The 18,658-nt window shown below is 39.9% G+C and overlaps 1 protein-coding gene across 1 annotated transcript in view; it reads left to right on the top strand.

The window, feature by feature from the left end:
- The window catches only part of LOC132569093 (multidrug resistance-associated protein 1-like), a 56,088-nt gene that overhangs the window by 7,338 nt on the left and 30,092 nt on the right, over nucleotides 1–18,658 (top strand). The window contains exons 4-13 of the mRNA XM_060235274.1: nucleotides 1,057–1,211; nucleotides 3,711–3,888; nucleotides 5,655–5,909; nucleotides 6,849–6,914; nucleotides 9,204–9,341; nucleotides 12,112–12,258; nucleotides 14,134–14,218; nucleotides 14,317–14,383; nucleotides 16,416–16,542; nucleotides 17,001–17,177. Of these exons, the coding sequence (XP_060091257.1) occupies nucleotides 1,057–1,211; nucleotides 3,711–3,888; nucleotides 5,655–5,909; nucleotides 6,849–6,914; nucleotides 9,204–9,341; nucleotides 12,112–12,258; nucleotides 14,134–14,218; nucleotides 14,317–14,383; nucleotides 16,416–16,542; nucleotides 17,001–17,177 (1,395 nt within the window). The remainder of the gene's footprint in view (nucleotides 1–1,056; nucleotides 1,212–3,710; nucleotides 3,889–5,654; nucleotides 5,910–6,848; nucleotides 6,915–9,203; nucleotides 9,342–12,111; nucleotides 12,259–14,133; nucleotides 14,219–14,316; nucleotides 14,384–16,415; nucleotides 16,543–17,000; nucleotides 17,178–18,658) is intronic.

The following is an 18,658-nucleotide window of genomic DNA, read 5'->3' as shown; positions in this document are numbered from 1 at the left end:
TGTAGAAGGAAGCAAGAGAGAAGAAGAAGGAAGCCGATGACAGTCAGTTGCTCCAGGGGCTGATAGGAGCCCTCTGGGGGCCTGATTTGGCCCCCGGGCCACATGTTTGACACCCCTGTTCTCGTAAGTTATCAGCAGGCACTATTAGTTACTATCGCTTGTATGAAATGCAACGTGGACCTCCATTTAAATGTAGAGAATCCCAAATGTGTGTATGTGAGAGTGTGATGGGGATGCATGTCAATTGTGCAAGTGTGGATAGAGCTCATCATGTTGGTCTGTCCTACCCAATAGAGGGGCACTTGGAGTTTTTTATTACGGTGCATTTTGGGAGAACAGAAAAGTGATTTATGAAATTTAGAGAGGTTGTTTGAGATAATATAATTTACCATTTACTCTTATGTGGAATTACTCCAATGATTTCTAGGGGCTTAGGCTGGGGCATCTCTTCTGTTACACTGTTAAAGTTTTAAGAGAACAAGCCAAAGGGATTTCTTATGTTTATGTTTCCTGCTATCAGTAATTTTTAAAACAACAGTATACCAATTTGGTGCTTTTAAAAATTCAGTGCAAGGTAATCTTTTCTAATGCTAATGTGGCTAAAGTGCTTTTTCAGTGATTTCTTTATAGGAGATGAAGCATTTTTCATATTTGTATAGTGCCATTTAAAACAAGGTGTATATTTGTATTAACACTAAATGAATAGATTTTATGTTGTACTTGGCACTACGTGTGCGTATTTTGTGATTTGGTAGCAGACATGCAGTACAATCTTATGCAGAATTACTCCAGTCTTGGCCCACTGGCTTCTCTATGTAGTAGACAAACTGGAGTAACTCTGTATAAGTTTATTCTTAATTCTTGTTTGGTTTCCTTTAGTACATTTATATCTAGACATATTCTAGAAGTCTGCAGAACTGTGCAAAGAAAAAAGCATGCAGAGCCATGTTTAAGATGCCCTAGTATGACTTCCTATACAATACCTATGAATCTTTTAGGCTGATTTTTGTTGTTGTTGTTGTTGTAAGTTCAAAATTCCTCCTATCTGATCTTCAGGTGCATGTATATAAAGATGTAACAAGGAAAAGAGTTTTCCAGAAAGCATCTCTACTGTCACCACTGTGGCAAACATTTAAAGTCGCATTGATCAAGGTTACCATTCTGAAAGTTGCAGCTGATTTTTTCTCTTTTTTGAGTCCGCAGATTATGAAGTAAGTTTATAAATATGCTTTATTCGATCTAAAATTTTTCTTAAAGATAGATATTCCTATAGTCTAGACTTTTAACATAGTTTTTTTGTGCATGGTTGTAAGTGTGCTAAATTTCACAAATGTCTTTACATGCTGAAGACTTAATATGTTTACAACAGCTGTTTGCAGTATTAGTCACTTTGCAACCAGCTAGTGGATTGTAGAAATGGAAACAGCTGCTTGCTGCTGGCAAAAGTAAATTATTCCAAAGGGTCGCCAATAGCATGCAGTTTTGGTGACAAAGTTACTGTGTTTTGGGATACTGATGGTTAGTTAGAACATAAGAACATAAGAGAAGCCATGTTGGATCAGGCCAACGGCCCATCCAGTCCAACACTCTGTGTCACACAGTGGCAAAAATTTTTATATATACACACACACTGTGGCTAATAGCCACTGATGGACCTGTGCTCCATATTTTTATCTAAACCCCTCTTGAAGGTGGCTATACTTGTGACCGCCACCACCTCCTGTGGCAGTGAATTCCACATGTTAATCACCCTTTGGGTGAAGAAGTACTTCCTTTTATCCGTTTTAACCTGTCTGCTCAGCAATTTCATCGAATGTCCACGAGTTCTTGTATTGTGAGAAAGGGAGAAAAGTACTTCTTTCTCTACTTTCTCCATCCCATGCATTATCTTGTAAACCTCTATCATGTCACCCCGCAGTCGACGTTTCTCCAAGCTAAAGAGCCCCAAGCGTTTCAACCTTTCTTCATAGGGAAAGTGCTCCAGCCTTTTAATCATTCTAGTTGCCCTTTTCTGGACTTTCTCCAATGCTATAATATCCTTTTTGAGGTGCGGCGACCAGAACTGCACACAGTACTCCAAATGAGACCGCACCATCGATTTATACAGGGGCATTATGATACTGGCTGATTTGTTTTCAATTCCCTTCCTAATTATTCCCAGCATGGCGTTGGCCTTTTTTATTGCAAACGCACACTGTCCTGACATTTTCAGTGAGTTATCTACCACGACCCCAAGATCTCTCTCTTGGTCAGTGTCTGCCAGTTCACACCCCATCAACTTGTATTTGTAGCTGGGATTCTTGGCCCCAATGTGCATTACTTTGCACTTGGCCACATTGAACCGCATCTGCCACGTTGACGCCCACTCACCCAGCCTCAACAGATCCCTTTGGAGTTCCTCACAATCCTCTCTGGTTCTCACCACCCTGAACAATTTAGTGTCATCCGCAAACTTGGCCACTTCACTGCTCACTCCAGATTGACACACACACAAACACCCCGCTTCCTCTTCAGTTACATTACTCATACCATAATCAAATTCCTGACTTTAAGTAGCAAGACTATTTAGTTATTTGACTTACATTGTGAACTTTCATTACCTGCAGGCAGAATTTTAGATAGTTCTGCTCTTGTCAAAGGAGGTAGCCATCCCAATATGTTTCAGATAGGATTCCCAGTCCCCCCTCCCCCCGCAACATTTTGGGTGACTTCCAGTAAAACAGGAAGTGCTACCCCTGTGCGTGATGTCACTTCCAGGAGACCCTTGCTGACCAGGTAAGTGGATCTGGCAAACCTAGTTTCTGATGTATTGAGTTCAACAGGGTAGCTGTGTTGTTCCGTAGTACCATAATTAGATTTTTGGCCAGTAGTACCTTAGAAACCAACAAGCGTTTCAGGGTATAAATCAAAGCCCTCTTCATCAGACATCTGTCGTCAGATGTTGAGTCAACCTGGAATTCTCATTGTGTATACTTTTAGCATTATGTGCTCAGCTTTATAAGGTGGGCCTGTAGGTTAATTGTTCAAAGGACTGTAGGTAAGCATACAGGTGGTTACTATATAGCTTTGGTTTGTTTCTCTACAACAGTAAGTTTGTGAATGAAATGATTAAATACAGTATAAGACTGTGGCTGTCATTTTCTGCAGCCTGCAGGGGTATTGAACTCATTTGTTATGAGGGCCAAATTGACATAAATGAGACCTTGTTGTGCCGAGCCTTGTCGGGCCAGGCCTTGTGTGTACCTATTAGGTAGCAAAGATATAAAGTTTTTAAAGGACACAGACAAACACAATTAAAGATTTAAAAAAACCTTAAAATAAAACATGCTTAAAACATTAGCACTTGTTGGTCTTAAAGGTGTTAGAACTGCAGTTGCTGTAACTGAGTGGACATTCTGCAGTCAGCCTCATAAATTCTGATGGCATGGGATGCAGTTGAGACCTGACCATACCTGTTCTGCACAAGAAATATTTTGGAAGCCATCTCTGGCTTTAATTTCCAGGCAATAGTTAGTTGAAACAGGAATAACATTTTATTTAATGCAAATTGGAAAGTTGTGCTTGATTTAATGTCATTATCATATGCTCCCATTATGCAAGCAGGATGAAGGTAAGAGGGTCCCACTTGTTTGCAAATGGTTTACATAAAGGATGAGCATTGATTCAGCAAACTATAGTATGGGCTTTAAAGTATTCTTTTTAATTTGCAGAGAAATGATTGATCTCTGTGAGCATCATTCTGGCTCATATTGGAATGGTTATGGGTATGCAGTTGCTCTTCTTATTGTGGTGGTTGTGCAAACGCTTATCCATCAGGCTTTCCAACGTCTTAACTTGCTAACTGCAGTAAAAATTAAGACTGCAATGGTTGGCCTCTTATATAAAAAGGTAATTGTTTCTCTCCATTCATGCTATATATTCTTTTTGAACAATACTATGGGGCTCTTTCATTGATCAGTTGTGTTTGTGTCTGCCATGAAGCACCGTCTTTAACTAGACGGAAGATCTTTCACAGTCGGTGGTTCTAATATGCAAGTTCTGTTATTGGCTAGTATGGATGCATACTGTACCTCTGTTGATCCTGGTTAAGGGCTGGATCCAGACCAAATTGGCCATTAACATTGACACCTCCCCCCACTTTGTGCTGCAGTCCCTGTTCAAGTCATTCCTCGGGGTCTCCTAGAGATCAGTGGGCTGGAGTGGGAGGCAGGAACATTGTGGATCTTTCCAGAAGACTCTGATTTAAAGCACCACTTTCTTGTATGTTCAACTAAAATCAGTAGGACTAACTTTCAAGTAAATTAATTGAAATACAGAAATCACACAAATCTTAATGCAGGTAGAAAATTTACTTATGGTGTTCAGTTACAGAACTTGAGTTATATTAAGTTTTGTGTTGTAGAACAAAAAGTCTTCATAGTATACATTCAGATTAACTCCAAGAAAGAAGAAAAGTGGAAGTAACTTAATTCAAGACCAAGATACAGATGTTTATATTACCAGGGCTCTTTTTTGTAAGCTCTTGGAGAATTGGCAACATCACGGATGTGTGGCCTAATATGCAAAGAATTCCATCCCTGTATATTACACACCAAAACATCTGTCCAACATGCCTGGTGAAAAATTGTGCTGTCACTTTAATAGAAACTTCTTGTGTGAAAATGAATCTGTTCATGGCATAAAGTATATAACATCACCTAGAAAATTACATCCCATTAAGCCTGCATTAAAAGGATAGAACATTTTTCTCCAGGCTGGTTTTAAAGTATGTTTGATTTTACATTCTTGGCTTTTTGGTTGAGGTCATATTGGATCAGAAAGTAGTTTTTTTTAAAAACGGTTTGTTTCCCTATGAAATACTAAATTAAAGAAAGTTTTTTTGAGATGGTTTCAGTGCTAAAACAGTGCTTAACAGTGCCAAAACCTGATTTATCCTATTATGGACTGTATAAATCAATTAAAAAACAAAACAAAACAGAAAATAGGAAGCTGAATATCTGGTGTGGTTTCTAGATCAAACAGGCTTTCTCTTAATTCAATGATGAATGAAGTTTTACGTCTGTAAAGAACATGAACTTATTTGTTGGATTGTTTATGGCATACATAATTTTTTTTTCAGAATTTACCAGTAATCATACATATACATACATATATATATGAAGCTGCCTTATACTGAATCAGACCCTTGGTCCATCAAAGTCAGTACTGTCTACTCAGACTGGCAGCGGCTCTCCAGGGTCTCAAGCTGAGGTTTTTCACGCCTATTTGCCTGGACACTTTTTAGTTGGAGATGCCAGGGATTGAACCTGGGACCTTCTGTTTACCAAGCAGATGCTCTACCACTGAGCCCCTGTCCCTCCCCTAAATCCTTCCCAACAATGTGTAATTCCACCCAGTCTTACTTTGAAGACTAACACAAAATGTTTCACTGTAAGCTTTCATTAGTCAGACTTCACATTCTCAGATGCATGTCTGACTCATGAAAAGTTATTCAGGATTAAATTGCGTTAGTTTTAAAAGTGCCTCTGGAATTATTTCTTATTATTTCTGCAGCAGAGTAATGTAATTCGTATGGTTACATATCAAAACCACAGGGACGTTGTAGAAAATGCTTCAAAACTGTTCACTTTATCTGCTCTCTTCCATGTGTACAGGCCTTGAATTTGTCTAGTGCTTCACGACAAAAGTATACAACGGGTGAAATAGTTAATTTGATGTCAACGGATGTCCAGCAGCTTATGGAGCTGACCATCAATTTGAACCTCTTATGGTCAGCACCTTTTCAGATTCTGCTGGCCATCATCTTCCTTTGGCAGGAACTGGGCCCCTCTGTGCTTGCAGGTGTTGGAATGCTGCTTTTGGTTGTACCTATAAATGTTTATGTAGCTGCTAAAGTGAAGCAACTCAAGGTAAGGAATTTCAGTAACAAGTTGCTACATTACAGGAAGGAATTCGTTTTAATTAAAGATAATTGCTAAACACCGTCTCCATTTATAATGGCTGTAGAAGTATTTTTTTAAAAAAATCTGTAGTAATTTAAGGGAGGTACTACAATTATACTTCTTAAAACATTGGCTCCAGAGAACTATGAGCAAAGCTCTACTTGCGGAACAGATATTTTCCACTTCCCTCTTTTTCTGTAGATCCCTCTGCCCAGAAATGCTGGTTGGGGTTCCTTAGTAGTGCCATGGCTAGGATGCAAGAAACAGTCAGTGATAGGGGTGTGTGCTTGGTATAAACCAAGCTGAAAAAAATACTAAAAATAAATTTGGGATTGTTTTGGGCTGCTGGATAGCTTGCATTAAAGAGTGTTTTAAGGTATTGCAGTCCCTTTAAACACCGTATGGGTGACTGTGTTCCCTTTAAATGATTTTCCATTTGGATACTCTGGTTCAGTCTTTTTGAAACTTGGAGGGGGGTGGTAGGAGAAGCTTCAGCTATGCTGCAAATTTGGTTCCTCTACTTCAAAACACACATACCCTGAGCCCCAGATACCCCTGATCAATTCTCCATTATACCCTATGGGGGCCATTGACTAAAGAATATTATAATGGAACTGAAAACATTTGGCAATCCTGAATTTTTACTTTATCTGAATACCATACAGGTATTGGAATTTTGGAATATCAGGAAATACTGGTATTTTTGGAGTTCAATATACTCAACCCCCTAAAAAATACAGAGTTCTGTGGCTTTCTTCTTTTTTTTGCAAACCCCTAGTCAGTGGACATTGTTTGAACAAGTTGAGTGCGTGATCCATCCCTTTATTACTGGCATAGTTATATTTACCAGTGGTGGAATATTTGGGTTTTCTGATTTAAAAATGCCACCTCCTTTTTCCCCACCAGAAAAGTCAGTCGAAAAACACTGATCAACGAGTTAAACTCTTAAATGAAATCTTGCATGGCATAAAGGTAAGATGAATAACTCATGAATGCCTGTGGTTGTTCAAGGAAATGTTTAAGGACAGAATATATATTATTCAAAAATTATATTGCTGAATATTTTTGTTTAAGGGACCCAGTCTGATTTTATGCTATTATGTGTCTTCCATTGAAGGCTTCTGCAGCTTTTACATTTTTTATGAGACTAAATGAAACTAAACTCTATTCATAATGTTGCTTTCTTCTGGAGAGCCAGTTTGGTGTAGTGGTTAAGTATGCTCACACATCAGGGATAACTGGGTTTGAGTCCCCACTTCTGCACATGCAACTTGTTGGAGTGACCTTGGATCAGTCATAACTCTCTCAGAGCTATTCTGCTCAAAAGTAGTTCTTGGAGAGTTCTCTTAGCTCCACATACCTCACAGGGTGTCTGTTGTGGGGAGGGGAAGGCAAAGGAGATTGTAAAGGTGCTCATGAAGGGTGAGCTCCAGTGAAGGGTGAGGTATAAATACAATCTCCTCCTCCACCACCACCACCACATCTACAGTTTGTTGGATCCAGACAACTTTTTCACTCAGCCTTTCCCAATTCTCTTTTCTTCAGCCTCTGTCCCACATGGCTTTTATGCATGCAGGACCCATGATCCGGAGCGTAGCCTTTTTTACTGCTCAAAAGCTAGTTGGATCCAACCTGTATTTTTACTTTAAATATTTTCACTCTCCCCCCACCATGGAATGTTACATCCTATTTTAAAATGTTGGTAAACATGTTAACAAGTTTCCAGTATCAGGTATGGAAGTCATGAAAAAAACCACGATTAATCAGAGTATCTACTGTATGTAATCAGAAAAGCAATAAGCTGCATGCAAAACTGAACTATATTTATTCTTGTAAAAGTCAGAATGAACACACGAAGCTGTCTTATACCAAATCAGACTGTTGATGCATGAAGGTCAGTTATATCTCGTCTGGCTGGCACTGGCTCTCCAGGGTCGCAGACTGAGGTCTTTCATGCCTTTTATGACCTGATGGTTTTAATTGGACATGTCAGAGGTTTAACCTGTGAAGACAGAACTTGTAAAGCAGATTCTATGTCATTGTGTTTCAGCCCTTCCCCAACCTTGGGAAGCTCAGTGAGTTTCAATAAAGTCATTGTTGTGTGTGTGAGGTGGGGAGCGATTAAAACAAAAGGTATAGAAATTATCACTAGTGGTATTTGTACCTTTTCCTTTTTGGATAGCTTGTTAAATTTTTTTCTAGAAGGATCTAGGCTGGACACCTGGAAACAGGTTTAGATACCAACAGAGTGTTGGCTCAGATGTAAATGAGGTTTATCTTGTGTCCCTGTTTCCATCGTGTGCCCTGGCTATTTTCACTTTAGGGTGAATTATAGAATGTCCTGAATTCTGAGCAGCTGGGAAAACAGAAACAACAGTTTCCTAGTTTGGACACAATGGCAACTATGGTTTGCACTGAAGTGGAAGTAAATTATCAGATCTGAGTATGCAGGGAGAGGGAAGGCACAAGCATTCACATGGTCATGAAGCATGGTTTGGCATTACATCTGAGCCAGTCCAGTGATATAAGCATAATGCTGTTTAATATATATTCACAGAAGGCAAGATATAGTTAGAGAGATTGGCTGTGATTCAGTGATGCCCAGGATCAAAAGAAACCACGCAACTTGTTCTGTGCTCCCAAGGCTTATGTTTCTTAAGCAGTAATTCCCCCTATGCCACATGACATGGCTTTTACAACCAAGGAGTCTTTAAGAGTTACATGTTATGAGAGTCTGCTGGTTTTGTTTTACATTTTAATTTAGTTTTTTAAACACAAAACTCATTAATTACATCCAAATGCTTGGGGGCACCTAAAAAAGCTCTTTGTGTCATAGCCAAAGTTTGCAGTCTGTTCCCTTGAGCAGCCATCCTGCATGAAAATGAATGTACTTAAGTGGCCACTCAGATTGTAGTAATGGTCAAACTGGCTGGTTGCAAGTGTGAGTTTCTTGAAACGGTTTGACTCGCTAGGGGATGGCAGGCTGCTGGATCATTCTACATAAGGCCAGAAGATAAAGTGCTTAGCCATGATGGGAGCGTGGGGAAATGGCTGGGGCCATACAGAGAGGAAGAAGAAGGTTCATTTGATTCTTCAGAAGAGCTGCTTAACAATTTCTTACCACAGACAGGCATTGGGATGGTGTTTATGTGGAGAAACAATAAAGCAGCCCAAGAATTCTTTGTTTAAATGCTTAAAACAAGCATTTTGATGTGTTGTACAAAAGGTTACATTTTTCATCCTTGCTAACTTTCTGTTTAGATTCTAAAGCTGTATGCATGGGAACCTTCCTATCATAAAAAAATCATGGACATTCGGGAAAGTGAAATAGCTATTTTGAGATCATCTGGATACCTGACAACATTTTCCATGCTGACACTGACATGTATTCCATTCCTGGTGCGTATGTAAACAAGATAATATTCTTTAGTATAGTGGGTAATTATGTAGCCTACCTTGCACTGGATAAAGGAGAACAGAATAAATTTGCCAGTTTGAGGAATTGGCTGTACATATCTCGCTTTTAGTTTTCTAATCAACCACATTGTAAACTGAATTGTAAATTTAAAAGAGATACCAAGTATTTATTAATTTGTAATCCGTTTTCTCACTGAGTCTTGAGGTGGATTAGACAGTGTAAGTCAATGCAGTCTACAGAATGGAATGTCTAATAAAAACCTCAATAGGATTTGGATTGCAGAAATCTGAAACAGAGCTGAAACAAAGCATAAAGTAATAAAATGATACATTAAATTATGCATAATGGGATCACACTTAACAGCAACAAACTATACCCATCCCTTTACCAAAGAATTTTTCTAAACTATTCTTTTACAGTACAGCCCTATTACCTGTGTAAAAAATGCCTCCTCAGTCATTCAGTTTTGCATAGTTTGCAGACAATGGAATGGGAGCCTTCCTGACCACATCAGGCAGACCGTTCCATTAGATTAGGCCACAATGGAGAATGTACATGCACAGGCATTTGCTGAGTTTGCCCATTGGCAGGATGACACCTGCAGAAGGTGCTTGAAAGCTGTCTCAGTGGAGCATAGGGGAATACGCAGTCCTGCAGATATGAGAGACTAAGGCCATGAAAGGCTTTGTATGCGATAGCCAGTACTTCAAATTGAGGCTGAACAGATGAGCAGGCAATGGAGTGACTGCAGAATGGAAATAATATGCATACTTCACCTAGCTGAGGTATTCTGCATCAACTGGGGTCTTCAAGTTGACGTTGAACTATGTAGAGTGAATTGCAGTAGTCTCTGTTGCTGTGCCATGGATCCAGGTATTCTGAACAGCTGTATCAAGGTAGAGGATCATGTTCTGGGCCAGAATGAATTGAAAGAAAGTAGTTTTCTGCACCTGTTTTAACTTGCTTCTTCAGCAGTACTGTTGGAGGAAGGCTCCCCATGGTTCCTAACTGAGTTAGCAAGGATCAGCTGAAGCCCATGAAAAGTAGGGGAGTACAATGTCCTTCAAGATCTGTCTTCCCAGCCAGGATTAGTGTCTTTCCAGGATTTAGTTTCAGTTTTTTCATGTTTGGCCATTTAGCCAGGCAGCTATTCAGGATCTTTATCATTATCACCAGGAGATTTGGGTAAGGAGATATAGAGTCAGCATATTGATGACCACCAGCCCCCAAACTAGAAATGATTTGTCATAAGGATGTTGAATAGAGGTTGAAAAGCATGGGAGATAGGATTATGCCCTTTTGAATAGGTTCCTCACTGAAGATAACTGGTCTCTTATGGCAACCCTTTGAGTCCAGTCCATGATGAATGATTTGAACCAGTTTAATGCATATCCCTTGATACCTACTTCTGAATACCACAATAAGGTAGCACACTACACTGTATCAAAGGCTGCAGACAAATCCAGTAGGAGCAACAAAAAGGAATGCCTTTGTCAACATTTAGATGAAGTTCATTAACTTAAGACAGCAGGGCTGTCCCATTGTTGTAAGCCACCCTGAGCTCATTTGTGGGATAGGCCAGGATATAAATCCAAAAATTAAATTAAATTAAATTAGTGAAGCCTGAAGTCAGACCAAAAAGGGTCCAGAGCAGATGAGTTACCCTAAAAGACCTGAGGGTGGTCTGCTACTGTTCTCTCAATCACTTTGATTAGCAAGAGGACAAACTAGTGACTGGGTGATAATTGACTACATCATTTTTCTGTATTGTTTCATAACACATTATCTCTCCCTTTTATGCTTAGATTTTCAGTTTTAGCAATATGGAGGGGCATGTTTTAGGTGAGGAAAGATTGGAGAGTGGGTAAAGATTGCAGATTGAGGATTTTTTAGTGGGGGAAAAGACAATCTATTAGAAGCTTAACTGTATTGCATCTTATTCTAATGTATTGAGAAGGCTGAGATTTGTAACATTGTTTGAAATGTGCCCTGTTTCAGTACTTCAGTACTACTGGATTTTATATGATGCAGATCAAGCAGAATTATCTGCTTTATAATTGCTTACAAACTAGCATGTATAATTTACAAACTAGCATTTTCTGTAGATACTAAGGTCATAAACTTGTAAGTTAATTAAACTTAAATGAAAAGTCATTCTACTTTATTTCATTTAGTAGCAGATCAAGAAAGGGTGCAACCTGACAATATCCTTGGATTGAAACCTCTTCTCCCTCCACTACTGCCTCCCACACTACTCAGGAGTTGTTTCGTATTATTTTCATTCCACCTACCCCTGACAGTCACCTTTAAACAAAGTGCAAGTTGCTGTGCATGCCCAATGGGGTCTCTTTTATCTCTTGAGAGTCCAGGAAGCCCTATTGGAGATGAACTACTTGCAGCACTGTGTTAGACACATGGGGACATGGGAAGGAGCATTAGATGATCCATAGTGGCAGAGAGGGCAAGGTGGAAGCTGCTTTCTACACCTCCAAAAGCATGTGCTGCCTAATGCCACTGCCTCTTTCTTTCTGTCTGCCTCTTTTCACCCCTCCAAAAGAATGTGCTGCCTAGTGCCACTTAATTGCAGAACTAGCCATGAAGTTATTCTGCCACAAAACCATGTTTTGAACTGCTATGTTGTTTTAATGTTAGTCATGTTGTTGTGAAAGGTGTAAGTAAGTACATTTCAGGTTAAAAATCTATGAGATAAGGGGAAAACAAACCCAGTACTTTGCTTCTTTTTTTCTCTAGGTCTCTCTGGCTACCTTTGGAGTCTATTTTCTGTTGGATGAAAGAAATGTTTTAACTGCTGCCAAAGTTTTTACTTCTATTTCATTGTTTAATATTTTACGGCTTCCTTTGTTTGATTTGCCTACAGTGATTTCTGCCATAGCTCAGGTAAATCAGGCTGAGAAAAGAGAAGGTTTGGCAATCTTGAATATTGTGCAAGTTTTTGTCTCTTAACTAGTTTTTTAAGTATATTGGGCAAAATTAGGCATTTAAATTTATATGAGAATCATTTGCCTTGAGGATAAAATGGAGGAGAAAATTATGGTAGAAGCTGTTTTGAATCCTAACTGTGAAGAAAAACAGAAGACAGGCTCCCAGTCATAGGCTAGAGGGACATTTGTGCCAGGGTGCAAGTGGGGGAGGGGGGAGCAAGGAAGATTTGAGACAATTTGACCAAACACTGGCTGTTAGCCAGTCAGCTCTCAAGCAGCTTTGTGCAGCCCACCTCAGAGGTTAGCCCATTATGGAATGGGTGGGGCACAGAGACCTGTAAGCTGCAGGCTTGTGGTGACATACAGCTCAGATTAAAAGGAGCTGGCTGAAGAGGTACTTAGCATTCAGCAGCTCTCTTTTGGCAAAAAACCCACCTTCCCACCCTTTGCTCTTAGGATTTATTTTCAGTGTAGACTACTCATCCTTTTCTATCACTGCAGTGGGTTGCTAGTCAACAGGACTGGTAGGAACTTTACCCAGAGCTAATAGTTGATGGGTCTTGGAGTTTTCACCATCCCCATAGAAAGAATATATTTACTGTGTATGCTGGTTTGCACTGTTGAGCATAATCATCACAACTGGCTGCTGGCTTTTGGGCATTTACTGGGAAACATAATGCAGGTTGTGCAGGCCGGGGTCCCTGCGTGACCAAAGAGGAGTCCCTTTAAGGGAGTCTGGGGAGTGGGATACAGGACAGCCAGCCTAAGGGCTGGCAATAACCCAGGAGGAAGAGGATGGCTAGGAATAGTGGCTTTCACTGCTTCCAGCCCTAATCCCAGCCCTCTGCTCTAAATTACAAGTGGGTTGGGGAAGGTGCTGACAGCTGTTGCGCTGTCAGTTGCACCCGTTGTCCCCAGCCTATGCTTGCTCAGAATTGATAAATTTGTGGCCTGAACCCAGCACAGTGTGTCTGTGTCATCCTTTCACCCCCACCCCAACTTCGGATTGTTCTATTCCTGGCACAATATAATTATCAAAACAAATTTGGGGTTGCTAAAGTAATTGGGCATGTACACTTTTTTACTTTTTCAGAATCATTTCAATATAGTGTTTTTAAAGTGTATTTGAAAATGCAATAAAAGCTGTACTATCTGGCATTCATAAGGAGTGGGGGTTGCTGGTTAATCAAATGTGTTTTTACTATATATGCTAATAAAAGCATTTCCTATGCATTGCTGATTGTTTGTGTGATAAGCTTTGTGAGTGGGCCATACTAAAAATTGCAAAGGCAGATTGTTTCCTAAAAACTAGTTCTTCCCCAGTCAAATATAAAGCAGGAAGTAGAGGGGGTGGATAAAGGTCTTATATCTGGGTTAGAACGGATAAAAAGAGGTACTTCTTCACCTAAAGGGTGATTAACATGTGGAATTCACTGCCACAGGAGGTGGTGGCGGCTACAAGCATAGCCAGCTTCAAGAAAGGGTTAGATAAAAATATGGAGCAGAGGTCCATCAGTGGCTATTAGCCACAGTGTGTGTGTGTGTATACAAAAAATTTTTGGCCACTGTGTGATACAGAGTGTTGGACTGGATGGGCCATTGGCCTGATCCAACATGGCTTCTTTTATGTTCTTATGTAAGATAAAACAAGCATATGTGGGTGAGAGGAGCTTTTGTGAACATGTAGTAGATTTTGACCCTCAAGACTGTTCACTGTAGTACAGATATAATGTGCTTTGCCTTGAGGAGGTGGAATGAATTAATATGTGCAGGCATTAGAGAGGACCACTGTAAAATATTTTTAAAAATACAAACTTATCCTTTTTTATAGACCAAAGTTTCTCTGAGTCGTTTAGAGAATTTTCTGTCTTCTGAAGACCTGGATCATCAAAACATTAGCACAGACTACAGAGGAAGTAAGCTTTCAAAATAGTTTTAAAATAACTTTTGGGAACTGAGCTGAAGAGGCCACTTCTGTTAACTTCTGTTATTTTGTTATTCCATTATTTTGAAGAGCATGCAGTTAGATTTGTTAATGCCTCTTTCCGCTGGACGAAGATTGGAACCCCATCCTTACATAAGTAAGAAACAAACTGTATTTACAGTATAATGCGAGATATAATTTTGGAGCACTTAATCTCCAAAAGAGATTAAGTGAGTGCTCAGAGGAAAGACTGGATACATGCATTCAATGAATCTTGGGTGAACAGAAAAGGGCAGATCATTTGAGACTCACAAGAATGCAAATTCCCAAGTAGTGACTGGTGGTGACATCACCATTGGGAACTCTATTTTCCTTGTGATTATTGCAGCACACATCATCTGTGAGGTCGGGGGGTGTGGTTTAGTCCAGCGGTCCCCAACATTTTTGGCACCAGGGACTGGTTTTGTGGAAGACAATTTTTCCATGGACCGGGATGTGTGTGTGATGGTTTGGGGATGATACAATTGTGTACTTTATTTCTGTTAATTTGGTGTGATGGTTAAGTGCACGGACTCTTGTCTGGGAGAACCGGGTTTGATTTCCCATTCCTCCACTTGCAGCTGCTGGAAAGGCCTTGGATCAGCCATAGCTTTCATAGGAGTTGTCCCTCTCAGCCCCACCTACGTCACAGGGGACACCCTGTTGTGGGGGAGAAAGGTAGAGGAGATTGTGAGCCACCCTGAGATTCGGAGTGGAGGGCAGGATATAAATCCAATGTCTTATTATTATTACTATTACTACATTGTAATATATAATGAAATAATTATACAACTCACGGCCCAGTTGCTAACAGGCCATGGACCAGTACTGGTCCACGGCCTGGGGTTGGGGACTCCTGGTTTAGTCCATAAAACGTTGCAATTAATTTACAGCTTAGATCAGGGTGTCAAACTCATTTGTTATGAGGGCCAGATCTGACATAAATGAGACCTTGTTTGGCCAGGCCATGTCAGGCTGGGCCATGTGTGTTTCTATTTAAGATTAGATAGCAGAGATATAAACTTTATAAACGACACAGACAAACACAATTAAAGATTTTTTAAAATATATGTATATATATTGAGCAAGCCTGGCAAAGCAAGCTGTGATGCAGAAGGAAGCAAGAGAGAGGGAGAAGGAAGCAGATGGCAGCCAGCTGTTCGGGGGCCTGATAGGAGCCCTCTGGGGGCCTGATTCAGCCCCTGGGCCGCATATTTGACACCCTATTTATGTAAGGAAAGAAAGAGTCCCTTAATGCCTCTTTTCTAGACCATGCTTCTTATAACCTTCTGAAAACATTAATTAAGAGAGCTATTGCAATTTGAGCCTTTATCTTAGCTCTAAATTTGGCATGTATCAGCAAGGGGAAAATAAGTTGTCACTTACAATAGCAGAAGGAAAACTGAAGATGTTTTGCTCCCATATTACTGGAGGGCTAACTGGCTCTGGTTTTCCATTTCTACTGAGTGTGTGTTCATATGTAACAATACTATTGTTATACTTTATTCTACTGTTCTCCAAAGAGCTCATGGAAACATTTTGCCATTTCATCCTTGTGAGGTGAGTTAGACTGAGAGATGGTGACTAACCAAGACCCCACCCCCCATGGCCAAATTTTTGACAGAGTAAGGATTTGAATGGACATCTCTCCAGTCAAAGGATAATACTTTAACAACTATAGCATGTAGGCCACATCCTCCAATAAGGAGTTGGCAAGTTTTTTGTGTGTGTTATGTTGTGCATACTATGTTGAGATGTTGGCACCAATGTTTAACTTGAGGAGGGAAACTGCCCTACAATCCATGTAAACCCTCTTCTTTCCCCTACCCCAATAAGTGTAGCTGTTGCCCTATTTTATTAACAAGTTAAGGGAAGGGATATAAGAATCACAGCATGTATATGACTGAAGAAAAGTTTAAACTGGCTCTTAGCCATGACATACAACAGTAGTTTGAGGCAGGTCTTGGGAGGAGTTAGAGTTAGGGATAACCCTTAAAGTATCTACATAACCTGACTATCAAAAAGTGCCAGGAAGAGGGATATCGTAACTGTAAGAAGTGTTATTCAGAACAGGCATTGAACAGTTCTGTTTGAAATGTGGTTTCTAGATGGATAATGAATTTAACATTTGTTTTCTTAACACTTTCTAGACTGAGTATAGAGATTCCAGAAGGCTCACTCGTGGCTGTAGTGGGTCAGGTTGGAGCTGGAAAATCATCTCTCCTTTCTGCAGTTCTTGGAGATATGGAAAAAACTGAAGGAACAGCTCAAAGAAAAGTAAAGCCGATTTCTTTGACTTCCAAGCAATCTCTTATTTGAGAAAAATTACCAAAATTGAGAGTGTGTCTCTGCTCAAGTCTTTGATTTTTCAAGTTACATATTTTAGCCATTCAGTTCTTTCTTTCTTTCTATGGACTAGGCAATCTCTGTTTAATTTAGGGGGAAAATAAATATGGTGGCTCAGTTCAGGCCTGCTGTGGGCTCAGCACCTGTGAATGGATTCCCCACACTCAATACACAGGCAACATATCTGACCAATTTGCATATCTCTCCCATATATTTCTGTTCCTTCTATAAATGTGTGGAGGCCTCCTGTTCCTTGTAGGAGCCTGGTATAGTGCCAACACAAATAGGAAAGAAACAGTTATGCCATATGGGGATTGTTCTACCCATGGGTACTGCATCCATATATCTGAGCCTTGCATATATATCCCTTTCTGTTTCACTTCATTCAGGGTTCAGTGGCTTATGTGTCTCAGCAAGCCTGGATACAGAATTCCACTTTGCAAGAAAATATCCTCTTTGGCTCAGAACTGAATAAACTCTATTACAAACGGGTTTTGGAGGCTTGTGCTCTGTTGCCAGACTTGGAGCAATTGCCAATGGGGGATCAAACAGAAATTGGAGAAAGGGTAAGTAAAAATGTCTTGCATCAATGTTCCCTCTAAGCTGAGGGAACATTGATGCAAGATTTTTAGCCTCCAGCTCACACATTTTTGTCTTAGCTCAGGAAGGATGACCCCAGAGCACACTAATGTATGCAGTAGCTCACAATTTAATGCCAGTAGCTCACAAAGTAGAATTTTTGCTTACAGTACTGCAGCTTGGAGGGAACATTGCTCACATGTATACACAGATTCATTAGTATAGTCATACAAAGCAAGACATTTATTTTATTTTAAAATATATATCATTATTTCAAGGTGACTGAAGTTTAGCTCAGATAAACTAGAATTGTGTTGATTAATAACACAGCCAGTCAGGCACTGAGAGATCATCCTTCTCTGGATAGATTTGTGCTTCCCTTAAAAGAGCTGGCTCACAGATCTGCAGTGAGAGACCCAGATCTCCTCTGTAATATGTAGTTACTTTTATAAGTTTCCGTTAGTGATCAAGATGTGGCCTTTCCTTGTGAGGCAGGATTTGTCGATAGATAACCATTGTACCTAGGTAAGATTACTGTAGTGTGTTTTACATGAGCATTCCTCTGAAAATGTTTGAGAAACTTCACATCACACAAATCCCAGCACTACTTATACTGGCGAGGTGCATTCCTTATTAAAACAACTGTACTAGCTGCCTATTCATTTCCAGCCTCCTTTCAGTGTACTGGTTAACTCTTTAAATATCTTGGGAATAGAATACCAAAGACTGCTCCCATATGTACTTACCTGTTGACTGAGATCATCTTCAGAAGCCCTGTTGCATCTCTTCCCTATGTCTAAGATGAAGATAAGCTGTAAAAAGAAGCAGGGCCCTCTTGGTTTCCATTCACCATTTTCTCCCTGAGGTTTCTGTTGCCAGACTTTTTTTTTTTTGCTTAAGTAACACACCTAACATTTTCCTGAAATTTTAATACTGTCTGAGCTGCACTTACAATTCTGCTTTCTTAATAGCTGCTTCTCAGAATAATTAGATTCTGCTTCCTCCCCCTGCTTTGACTAGTTTTAACTATTCTCTCTGTCTGTTTCTGTGTGTGTATTTGTGTGTTCATGATAATTTTGAAGTACTGTTACTACATTGTATGCTATCCCCATAAAGCTATTACATTAAGTATATTTTTCATGAAAGCAGAAATTGGCACTAATTAAGGTTGAGAGGAATAGCTGTAGCTCAGCAGTATTGGAATATGCCTTGTATGTAGAACAATCTAACTTAAATTCTTTGTATCTCCCATTAAAGCATTTCTGTTCTCTTGGGAAAGATGTTTCTATGCCGACTACCTTGGAGAGCTGCATTACTGAAATGGATGGACCAGTGGTCTGGCAGTAGAAGCCAAATGAAACTTGAATTAAATTAGATTGTTCTACATACAAGGCATATTCCAATACTGCTGAGCTACAGCTATTTCTCTCAACCTTAATTAGTGCCAGTTTCATGATTTTGTAGTTTT

Source organism: Heteronotia binoei, chromosome 3, assembly GCF_032191835.1.
Source record: "Heteronotia binoei isolate CCM8104 ecotype False Entrance Well chromosome 3, APGP_CSIRO_Hbin_v1, whole genome shotgun sequence".
Taxonomy (NCBI): domain Eukaryota; kingdom Metazoa; phylum Chordata; class Lepidosauria; order Squamata; family Gekkonidae; genus Heteronotia; species Heteronotia binoei.
Note: the sequence above shows the minus strand (reverse complement) of the source record. Positions and strands in the feature narration are given on the sequence as shown.